General features: G+C 34.3%; 1 protein-coding gene across 1 annotated transcript in view; it reads right to left on the bottom strand.

Moving 5' to 3' along the window:
• The window catches only part of Samsn1 (SAM domain, SH3 domain and nuclear localization signals 1), a 144,390-nt gene extending 134,541 nt beyond the window's left edge, over positions 1-9,849 (bottom strand). The window contains exons 1-2 of the mRNA XM_046430497.2: positions 9,826-9,849; positions 3,956-4,087 (exon numbers count right to left, since the gene is read on the bottom strand). Of these exons, the coding sequence (XP_046286453.1) occupies positions 3,956-4,087; positions 9,826-9,849 (156 nt within the window). The remainder of the gene's footprint in view (positions 1-3,955; positions 4,088-9,825) is intronic.
• Positions 9,850-12,829: the final 2,980 nt, after the last annotated feature.

Raw genomic sequence — 12,829 nt, 5'->3', positions numbered from 1 at the left:
GCTCATTTATTTTTGTTTTTAAACAAACTTTTAAAAATGTAAAGGCCATTCTTAGCTCATAGACAGTATAAATTCAGGATGCTCAGGCTGTAATTTGCAATCCTTGTTCTGAAATATGAAATATCATCCCTTCTGATGGTCTTTTAACTTATGTGCTAAATCCTTTCAGCTTACATTAGCAAGAGCAGATTCTGTTGTCTGCAATCATGCTTGGCCAGATTGATAAAGAGACTCATTCTCCATGTTCTACAGCAGAAGGAAACTGAGGTTGAGAGAATTCAAGCACATTTCCAAGGTCATATACCTCATAAGTAGAGAATTCATTTCTGCCCTCCACCAAAGTTCACACTTTTAGACCTTGCATCATTGAATCACCATTATTGATACTTTTGTTAGCTTAAGAAATGCACCTGCATTAATCCATTTATTTAGTATACAAATATTTATTGAGCAACCACTACGTGCAAGATATAAATAATAGGAACATAGCCCCTGCCTTACATATAAAGTCATTTTTTGAAAAGGCTCAAATTTCTCATCAATTTAATTTATGAGATACAAAATGAAGTTGAAAATTGATGATTATTTGCTTCCATCAATCAATATAGATGGCAAACCAGATATTTAAGTTTTGATCTACTTAACCCCAAATTGGCAGAGATACAAAATTTTATGTTCTCACTCTTTTTCTAATTCAAGATATTTATTATACTTGGACATAATCAGGAGATACTGCAGCTTGTACAGAACCAAGAATGTACATTCAACACTTAAAATAATAAGAGAGTGGTCAGTCCTTAGTTTAGAATGCTACTACATTTTCTTTCAACATTCATATTTATACTTGTTATATTTATATATTATGCATATAATATTTATATTTATATTTGTTCACTCTATGGAGTTTTTACCCACTGTTTTTAGCAGGATTCCTTACAAAACTCCTTGATTTTGCTAATAGACTAGATGACATTATTCTCTTTTTAAAATTTAATAAAATATAATGTTTTAATTGATTCCTCTTTGGACAAGTTCCAAATTTTCATCCTCTCCTGGAACTACTGCATTTAATTACAAGCCAACTATACATAATGTTCCTCACTGGAAAACTTATCCCCTCTCCCCCAACAACTCCGCTACCCTTAATTGTGCAGTTGGTCTATACCAGATCATCTTGTTTAAGATTCTGGATAATCTTATGTTTGTCCATGGAACTCCCCTCCATGTTTAAAATTATTTTCCAAATAGTAAAATTCTTAATAACTATGTATGAATACAATAGCTCTTACTAGAAGCCAAAAAAACCTGAGCATGCTTCTCTCATTTTGATTTTTCTTTTCAATTCATGTGGCCTATGACATTATTTTCAGGTTGAGTTGTAATTTTCACTGTAACAACTAGCAGTGATGTCAGGTTGGTGCTACAGCTTTTGAGAGCACCTGTCCTCTCTGGGAAGGCTACAGACACAATTGGATTGAGGGTTAGGAACTCTTGGCAGAGCACAATCCACATTAGGGGAGTGCTCACAGTATTTCTAGAGAACCCAGTCAAAAATAATATTTTTCTGATACTGTCAAGATTTTTCCAAAATATATTTCTCTTGAATTAGGGGAAAGAAAGAAAGAAGACTGAAATAAACACAAATACTAGGGTTAAAAAAAAAGAAATCCGTTCTTCAGAGGCTCAGAGGGAAAATCAGGAAAACTTCAAACCATGAACTAGGAAGACTAAGAATGTAGATCCTTAAAATCTTTTAATTTCATTATTAGAAGACTGACTTTATTTTATCCAACAGAGGAACTATTTTCATTGCTAATATAAAAATTATCAAATATAATTTAATAAGATCAATTTAATTCAATAATGAAATGGTGGAATCAATGGTCAAACTGACCTTTCAGTTTATGGGTATGTATACACACACACACACTCACACACTCACACATACAGATATCCTATGTGTGCACACACATACATATACACATACTAGTTTGTTTATATACATAAGTTTTTAACTAAATACTGAAACAGAAAGGGAGAGAACTGTAGCAATTTAAATCATGTTTTTATTATTATCATTTATTGTTGTAAGATACATGATTTTTGAAAAAAAAATTCTAGTAGGCTAGTTGGCCATGAACTTGTTTATTTGTCATGCATACTTATTAAATTCACACATTTAAGGAAAGATCTTCAGGCTCTATTCAATTTTTCCTTTTAATTACAGGGTGAAAATGCATATGAACATTCTATGAGGTCAAAGAAGGGCCTCTATGTAAATGATCTCTCTCTCACACATAAATATGTAAAATATATTTCTGCCTCCTCATATTCACATCTGTCAATGCCAACATCTATGGATATTGCAAAGGGTATAGAAGTGAGGAAAGAGTTTTCACTGGATTGAAAATGTTTTTGTCTTATTTCTATTTTACTGAAACTAATTATTGAACTTGTTCGCTAATAGCATTGCTTTCTAGTTGATCTATGCTTCTGAGAAGCAGAAATCTTCTGTAAGCCATAAAAAAAAGCAGTTTTCAATGTAACCAAAGAACAAAATTGGTGGGTGTGAAGGCAAGTGTAAAACTCTGAAGGCCTTTATTGTAACCCTTTCTCTAGAGTAAAAAATATCTGGGCTTGAATCCTCACACATCCTCTTTTTAACTTGGCAAGTTACTTTTCTCAACATTTCTAAACCTTTCTGAAATTGTTGTGGGAATAAATATAAATAATTTCATATATGCACATCACTGAGTTTAGTGCTTTACAAAAACAGATGCACTGCATAAATCATCATTAACATTAATTACTTGTGATTTGTTGGGCAAAAGTTTGATTGTAAGGGCAGGAGATGACATCTAAAACATTCTCACTTGCAGCAGACATTTTTTAAATATTTTTATTGTCCTGAGTCACAATGAAGTTAAACAAGTTTGTTAGTATAGAACTATTTTAAATACAGCACAACTAAGAGTTAGAATAGACAGCATTATTTTTAAAAAGCATTATTTTAAAAAGTTCTTGCAGAACTCAGAGAACTTTGTATCTCTGTCAATTTAATGATAATTTACAGAAAATGTTTGCATTTCCATTCTGGTAACCTATTTTTTAAGCTGATAATATGTGTTTGCAAATTCAAGAAATAGTTTAGTAAAGTGGTTAGGCTATAGGATTGGAAAACTGATGGTGGTATGCTGAAGTCAGTGTTCAAAATAATTAATAATTAAATATTAGGTATTGCAATCCTGTAGCTAACCTTTGGAAGCTGTAAATTAGCTAGAAGGGACACATGTTTACATCATGGGAGTTGACATACTCTACAAATCCATGTCTCTCCTCCCCAAACACACACACACACACACACACACACACCCAGAACTGGTTAACCAGAAGCCACTGATGAAGGCACCTGCCGACTGTAACACATAATGGCTTATTGCCTTTGGCCAATTATCTTACCTTTCTCTCCTGCAATTTCTCATCAAGAAAATGAATGTAATTATAATGCTTTGAGTATTAAATGTTTTAATTTGTGTGATCACCTAATATATACTATATGCATAATCAATAAGGAGTAGTTCATATTAAGCCAAAATCATGAAAGCTGCCACAATGAGGAGAAACTCAGAAACTAAAAGTAAACAAAATCACAGGTGCAGTGGAGCATGCCCTAATCCCAGCTGCATAGGAGGCCAAGGCAGGCCTCAGCAACTGTGAGTGCTAAGCAATTCAGTGAGACCCTGTCTCTAAATAAAATATAAAATAGGGCTGGGGATGTGGCTCAGTGGTTGAATACCCCTGATTTCAATCCCCAGTACAAAAATAAAAAAAAAAAAACATAAATGAAGAACTTTTCTGAGAACAATGGATTTTTGCTGTATTAACAGGTGTCATTGAGCAATGAGTCTAAATATGCAATGGAAAAGAAATTTGATACACTCAAGGCTTTACTCACCATGAAGAGATTGTGGTGTGTTTGTGCCCTGTCCTCAGTGGGTGAGACAGGACAGCTGGTTCCTCCACGGGTGCTTTCTTGGTTAGCTTGCTGCCCTGAGGTTGGTTCATATAAGCTATCCGTAGATCCCTCCTACAAGGCAGAGCTGTGTGAGTTAAAGACTAAGAGAAAAAATCATTTTCCTTGAAATAGCACCTAAGTTATCAACCTACCTATACATAGTACTCTACCTAAATTATGCTAGACACAGGGATCAAGAGTTTATAGTATGATACTTTTCAGCAGTGAACACAACAGTGAAGAAAAGCATTCTCACCACTTACAAGACATGAAACCAATGTAGGTACCCTTCAACAGATAAATAAAGAAAATATGATATATATATATACATGATAATATATTACTCAGCCATAAACAATGACATTATGGCATTTGCTGGTAAACGGATAGACTGGAGACTATCATTCTAAGTGAAATAAATCAATCCCTCAAAACCAGAGGTCGAATGTTCTCTGATATGTAGATGCTAGCACACAATAAGGGGTGGTGGGGATAGAAGTTCATTAGATTAGACAAAGGGAAATGAAGGGAAGGAAGCGAAGATGGGAAAAGGAAATACAGTAGAATGAATTGGACATAAATTGTCTATGTTCATCTATAAACACATGACCAGTGAAACTCCACATCATGTTCAGCCACAAGAATGGGATCCTAATTAGAATAAGTTATACTCCACGTATATATAAAACATTAAAACACATTCTACTGTCATGTATATCTAAAAAGAAAATAAAAATAAACAAATAAATAACAAATAGTAAAAGAATTAAACGTGAAGAAGCATGATCGAAAAAATGAAGCAATTCCTCAAGAGGCATGATGATGAAGACTTTCAGTTCAAACTCCTAAAAAGAAGCCTCTTTGATCCATCCAATATACTGTTTGGGTCACAGGATTTAATCACGTGCATCTTTATTTAGTATTCCTTACTTGTATAAGAAACAATCTGCTATACTTGAGCATTTTCAGCTATAAAGCAGCAGTTCATTCACCATGAAGAGGAGTCATAATGATAAAATGAAAACTCTGTATTCCTTGAAATAGCAAAAGTATTTCACACAGATAGTAAAGGCATTAATATTAGTGTTTAGAAAATGCATACTATAAATAATATTCATTATTTTTAATCTTTTGTGACATATATAAACCATTGTGAACTATATTATGACTTTTCCTTGTATTTTTTGAAGCAAACTTAATTGACTTGCTTTTTTCCTCCATTTTTAGACAGAATGAGTTTAGTTTCTGGCATCATCTGCAAGCAAACTTAAAGGAGAGAGCTATATACTTCATTCTAGGTATATTAACTAGTGATGCTGATGATGGTGTCATCAATACAAAGGTCTGATGGACTATATATCTCAACTTATTTTTTAAACGTACTGTACTGAAACTGTTTTTGTTTTTAAAAACATATTTTATTACCATATTAGCAAAGTAAAATTTGAGTACACTGCCTACATTTAGAACTTTCAGCCATTATGCTTTGCAGTTTCTTATTTTGCATAACCACTGTTCCAAACACATGGCACATTATTGTGAAAATAAGATGTTAAGGAAGATATGCAGGCTCTAACATTAATTAACATGAAGTGAACCCCAAACCAACAGAAACACAGAGTGAGCAAAGCGAAAGAGCGTGCTACACCTTCCTCCAGTAACAGGCAGCATAGGCCAGACTTAAACCTCATAGGGGTAATAAGATGTCTTCCGCATACAGCACTTCATCTGAAATGTAAATGAGACAGAAAAGAATCTTCTGTCAGCAGTTGCTGGGGTTCTGCTTATAGGTAGATAAAGGACAGAAAAGCAAAATTCAAAACACTGCCAGCAAAATGAGATAAAGCTCCCAATGATTCAGGGTCTGGATCAGTAATACACCATGTATTTCGTTGGATGTGAACTCCCAGCACCAGCAATGTACACCTGGTTCTAAACAGGCCACAGAGACACTTGAGAGGTATGTCTACAAGTAGAGGGAGAAAGGCGAAGAAGCCAGGAAGGAGAGCGAGAAAGAGCACGGGGAAAGAGAGAAAGACGAGAGTTGTCATTCAAAAAGCCAAAGCATGGGAAGAGATCGAATGCTGAGAAAGAGAGCCAACCAGACAATCTGAAAATAAAACAGTTCATTCCAGATGAAATTAAAATCATAAAACAGATGGAGAAATAATTTAAGAAAGAATATTTATGATCTTCACGATGATAAATGAAAATATAATACCTGATTAAAAATAAATAATTTATAATGAAACAAAACAAATGAAACAAGAGTAATTAAATAGGAGCAAAAACAAACAATTTTGAAAAAAAAAACTTAAAAATGAATATCATAATTGCAGACATTTATATTGAATAATTGAAAATTGGGATGAACTCCTCTATCCTGAGAAGTACAAAAATGCTGAAGACTTTATCCAGACTGCAGCATTAGAGGAAAAATGGAAAAGACATGAACATGCAGACAAAGTATATTGAGAGGCTACAACATAGGACAAACAGCAATTCTGGCAAAAGAAAATGATGGCTCTTTCAGCTCAATGCAAGAAAACAACAGATCAATTTTTCTTAACCTACTTTTAAAAATCCTAATAAAATGTCAAGAAAATTAAAACTCATGGTGTATATGAAGATACATCATGGCCTATCCATGCTTAATACAGGAATGTAAGGATGTTTCAACATATAAATGTACATTAAATATTCATGAGAATGTTTATCCTAACAAATCTTCTAAGGCAGTTGAAAATTTTAATATCTGTGACAAAATCTTAGTAAGTTGGGGAAAAGATGGGACTTTCTTATCCTGATTAGGGTTGTTTATCAAACTCCTTAGGTAAACTCAATTAGAAGTAATTGCACAAATCCTAGTTAGAAATTATATGGTGCCTGCATCACAGAATTCTCGCCTGTCAATGCCAGAGAAGACAGTAAAAAGTTGAGAAGAAGGAAATTGATAGATTGCATTTGAAAATCTGAGTAAACCACAGACTACCAGGAAAGTTTAATTTAGCCAAATTCTTTATTTGTAATACCAATATCTAAAAATCACAGTGTATATATAAATCAGCAAAAGCAAACCAAGGAAAAAATGTTTATGATGGCAGCCAACATGCTTAGATTTCCAGCAACAAATTGAACCAAGTTTGTGTAAAAATTTCATAGAGAAAATTCTAAAACATCACTAAAGGCCGTGAAAAAATTAAAGGAATTGATAAAAATAAGGCTATATATTTTTGTAGATAACTTAGGATCTGCTGTCAAATTATATGAAAATCTGGAAAAGGATTTTGATTAGATGATCCTAAATTGATAAAGAAGAACAAAGACTTTTAAAAGTCAAAACTTGGAAGGACAAGGAGGATGTATTTTTCTAAGTAAGGTATCTACCTGACATTAGAATCATATTAAATAGGTGTGTCAAAGAAATAGCAAAAGGTGAGGGAAAGAGAGAGAGACTAGAAAGTCAAAATAAAGATAGACGCAGGGCTTCAAATCACTAAAGAAATGGTGCAGGGATAATTGATTCACAACCTCATGGGTTACAAAGTCATGCTAAACTCAATAACTGTATGATGAGCCCAATAAGAAAATCACTTTGCTTCAAATGACCAAGCTTTTAAAAATGCTCATCACAACATAAAATGCCAAGAAAAATTGTGGAGTCAGAGTGGCATATATAAAGGAGTATTTCTGCCTCCCTTTTGATAGACTCCATTTCAAGTTTATAGATCCAAAATAATAGCAATCACCTTTAATGGATTATTTATAGTACTCCTGGTTCTGAATGGGTAGTTTATTAAGTTTCTGCTTTACATTTCTCTTAAAAACCCCATTTACTAAAAGATTTACAATTTCCCCCCTACACTTAAATAAGAGAATATTTAACTCTTTCACTATTTTCTCCATGATATACTTAATATTTAAAATCACCTGCTTCCCAGAGATTTAAAGGTCAATATATTTATATATATCTTCATTTTTAAATTCTGTAATATTTCCACTCAGTCAATGATTTTCATCTCTGAAATGAACAGAGTCCCATGTTTGCATTCTTACAGACAGATAAAATATGTTTTGGATTATGAGTAAATTCCTGGTAAAAGCTTATTAACCACCCCCACTTCTTTTTTTAACTGATCATAAAAGTACGCTGTCGGAACACTTTGGTTGAGAATCAATATGCTAAGTAATTTTTTTTATTTACTCCATGAAAAGGAATTTTTAAAACAACTGAAATAACTTTAGTATTTTTCAAATATTTCATATGTATTTTCTTATTAAAGCAATTAATTTTTATAACAAACTTTGGAATTCTTGAACACATGATTGTTTATGATGGTTCAATCTAATAAAATGTTTCTAAGCAAGTAACTTCATAAAGATAATTTTTAAAGATAGAAAAACATGTTACAGTCATTAAGTCCATGAGCCAGGACTTTGAAGAAATTCTTTATAGTATGTGCTTCCTTCCCTATATTACTGAGAAAAACAATCACGCTCATTATATAGTCATATGTCTTTAGCAGTAGGATTACAAGCGTATGCTATACCATGCTGAACCATGCTATGTTATAGAGACATTAGCATACTGATTATATTACCATTCAAAATGATTTCAGAATGCAATCCTCTTTGGTGCTACACTGCCTATTTCCATGGGAAGTGTATTCAGATAAACCATATATAGCTATTTTAGATCAACTAGAAAAGAATGCAAAATACCACTTAAATCACCTGAAATGGGATTTCTCTAGTCAGATTTATATGGCACAAAGCAAAGTTGAGAGCTGGCAGTTATTTAGTAAATTGGACTACACAGGCAACTTAAACTCGATGATTCAGCCTCTCACAACTCACAATTGCATTTTATTTTTCAAGATGCTCTGAGATTAAATCCCTTATCTTGGCTTAAAATGCCTCCTGTTTAGGTATTGCAATGTATGTCAGCACCATCTCTAGTACTTATGTTAATCTTATTTGCAATTTGGAAAGAAAACAAACATCAAAAGTAGACCATTTTATTTTCCCAAATGAGAGGGATCGCCCAACGACATCTTGAAATGCCAATGAATAGGCATAACGCCTTGCTGTAAACACAGATAGAAATGAATAAAATTATTTTTAAATCCACTTTTAAGCATTGGCATATGGTCACAATTGCAGGTTAGAATTATAAATATTTCCAGATCTATGACTACCTGATAACTTTCACTGATCCACTTCAGGCTAAAGAAAATAAAAAGTAATAATGTAAAAAGGAATTTGAGAGATGCTTATACCCTTGAGTGAGCACATCTCCAAGTCTGGCTTCATCTATTGTACCTTGCATTTACAATTCAGTGTAACTCAGAAAACTGCCTCTATGGAAGCTAACCAAGCCAACATTGAATGGAATTCATTACTCAAACAATGAAGAAAAATTTTTGATTCCTGGAATATCTCAAAGCAAAGCAAGTAACCCCAATGCAGCATATTTTGCAAAACTTTTTCTCATATTAATAACAAGTAGAAGAAAATAGTCAAAAGTACTGTGCACAGAAGACCATACTTTTAAAGTCATCATAAAAATATTAAATTACTAATAATTATTGTAGATGAATGTATTTGTTTTAAGTTGCTTGTCTCTGAACAGAGTTAACAGGCACTAAATGAAAGCATTATTTCTGTTCTTTCTGAAGGGAACTATCTTATGAAACACTAAATGTATTACTGACATCAGGAAGCTTAGGATAAAAGCTTAATTTCACTCCTTTTATTTGACGCAACAACATAAAAATGAGAACATAAATGGGGCCTGTAAAAGAACTCACCAGCGAAAAGCAGAAAAGATTCATTTTGATCAGCTTCAGTCTCTGTTGCTGTGCTTTAAAAAATACGATTGCCCCTGGTCGCTCTGTCTTGCCTTCACAGCTGTTTGGACAGTTCTCCTGAGAGATTATTACAAAATCAAATCCCTGCCATAATCCAGGGGATTCAGCGACCATTATCAAATGAGATAGGTCTTTATTGAACAAACAATTTCCTAAAGTAATGAAGAACCCTGACTAATGAAATGAGAGAATGAGGCTTAACCATGATCTGTGTAAATAGATATCAAAGGTGATGGTGATATTCCTCAAATCAGGGGGTGGGGGCAGGATGCAGCCTAAAAAACTGTAGGTCTGGTTAACTATATTTAAAAAATGAAGCAAAACCCTGAAGGACACATGTTTCTTCAATGCAAAAGTAACCCCTTCCCTTTAAATGTGTCAGATCAAGGCTCTCTCTTATGTTCCTCTCCATCTTCCATTCCTCTTTTTTTTTTTTTTTTGACATCAACAAACTTACAAAGTTTAATTAAATCATATTTTACTTGATATATTTTTCATTCATCTATTGATGGACATTTGGGTTACTTCTTTTTTATTTATTTATTTATTTATTTATTTTTTAATTTTTTATTGTGGGTTGTTCAAAACATTACAAATTTCTTGACATATCATATTCCACACTTTGATTCAAGTGGGTTATGAACTCCCACCTTCACCCCATACACAGATTGCAGAATCACATCAGTTACATATCCATTGATTTACATATTGCCATACTAGTGTCTGTTGTGCTCCGCTGCCTTTCCCATCCTCCACCCTCCCCCCTCCCCACCTCTCCCCTCCCCTCCCCTCCCCTCCTCTCTCTCTACCCCCTCCACTGTATAACCCTGAGGGTCTCCTTCCATTACCATGCAATTTCCCTTCTCTCTCCCTTTCCCTCCCACCTCTCATCCCTGTTAAATGTTAATCTTCTTCTCCTGCTCTTCGTCCCTACTCTGATCTTAGTTACTCTCCTTATATCAAAGAAGACATTTGGCATTTGTTTTTTAGAGATTGGCTAGCTTCACTTAGCATAATCTGCTCTAGTGCCATCCATTTCCCTGCAAATTCTATGATTTTGTCATTTTTTAATGCAGAGTAATACTCCATTGTGCATAAATGCCACATTTTTTTTATCCATTCGTCTATTGAAGGGCATCTAGGTTGGTTCCACAGTCTTGCTATTGTGAACTGTGCTGCTATGAACATCGATGTAGCAGTGTCCCTGTAGCATGCTCTTTTTAGGTCTTTAGGGAATAGACCAAGAAGGGGAATAGCTGGGTCAAATGGTGGCTCCATTCCCAGCTTTCCAAGAAATCTCCATACTGCTTTCCAAATTGGCTGCACCAATCTGCAGTCCCACCAGCAATGTACAAGTGTACCCTTTTCCCCACATCCTCGCCAGCACTTGTTGTTGTTTGACTTCATAATGGCTGCCAATCTTACTGGAGTGAGATGGTATCTTAGGGTGGTTTTGATTTGCATTTCTCTGACAGCTAGAGATGTTGAGCATTTTTTCATGTACTTGTTGATTGATTGTATGTCCTCCTCTGAGAAGTGTCTGTTCAGGTCCTTGGCCCATTTGTTGATTGGGTTGTTTGTTCTCTTATTGTTTAATTTTTTGAGTTCTTTGTATACTCTGGATATTAGGGCTCTATCTGAAGTGTGAGGAGTAAAGATTTGTTCCCAGGGTGTAGGCTCCCTATTTACCTCTCTTATTGTTTCTTTTGCTGAGAAAAAACTTTTTAGTTTGAGTAAGTCCCATTTGTTGATTCTAGTTATTAACTTTTGTGCTATGGGTGTCCTATTGAGGAATTTGGAGCCCGACACCACCGACTGTAGATCGTAGCCAACTTTTTCTTCTATCAGACGGCGCGTCTCTGATTTGATATCAAGCTCCTTGATCCATTTTGAATTCACTTTTGTGCATGGCAAGAGAAAGGGATTCAGTTTCATTTTGTTGCATATGGATTTCCAGTTTTCCCAGCACTATTTGTTGAAGATGCTATCCTTCCTCCATTGCATGCTTTTAGCCCCTTTATCAAATATAAGGTAGTTGTAGTTTTGTGGATTGGTTTCTGTGTCCTCTATTCTGTACCATTGGTCCACCCGCCTGTTTTGGTACCAGTACCATGCTGTTTTTGTTACTATTGCTCTGTAATATAGTTTGAAGTCTGGTATCGCTATACCGCCTGATTCACACTTCCTGCTTAGCATTGTTTTTGCTATTCTGGGTCTTTTATTTTTCCATATGAATTTCATGATTGCTTTCTCTATTTCTACAAGAAATACCGTTGGGATTTTGATTGGCATTGCATTAAACCTATAGAGAACTTTTGGGAATATCGCCATTTTGATGATGTTAGTTCTGCCTATCCATGAACAGGGTATATTTTTCCATCTTCTAAGATCTTCTTCTATTTCTCTCTTTAGGGTTCTGTAGTTTTCATTGTATAAGTCTTTCACCTCTTTTGTTAGGTTGATTCCCAAGTATTTTATTTTTTTTGAAGATATTTTGAATGGAGTGGTTGTCCTCTTTTCCATTTCAGAGGATTTGTCGCTGATATACAGGAATGCCTTTGATTTATGCATGTTGATTTTATATCCTGCCACTTTGCTGAATTCATTTATTAGCTCTAATAGTTTTTTGTAGAGCCTTTTGGGTCTGCTAGGTATAGAATCATATCATCTGCAAATAGTGATAATTTAAGTTCTTCTTTTTCTATTTTTATGCCTTTAATTTCTTTCGTCTGTCTAATTGCTCTGGCCAGTGTTTCGAGAACTATGTTGAAGAGAAGTGGAGAGAGAGGGCATCCCTGTCTTGTTCCAGATTTTAGAGGGAATGCCTTCAGTTTTTCTCCATTCAGAATGATGCTAGCCTGAGGCTTAGCATAGATTGCTTTTACAATATTGAGGTATGTTCCTGTTATCCCTAGTTTTTCTAGAGTTTTGAACATAAAGGGAT

The sequence above is a fragment of the Marmota monax genome, unplaced genomic scaffold (genome assembly GCF_021218885.2).
Source record: "Marmota monax isolate L192 unplaced genomic scaffold, Marmota_monax_Labrador192_F-V1.1 WCK01_AAM20220418_F8-fsc00016, whole genome shotgun sequence".
NCBI classification, from domain to species: domain Eukaryota; kingdom Metazoa; phylum Chordata; class Mammalia; order Rodentia; family Sciuridae; genus Marmota; species Marmota monax.
The sequence above is the reverse complement of the archived record's forward strand: the minus strand, read 5'-3'. Positions and strand labels throughout refer to the sequence as shown.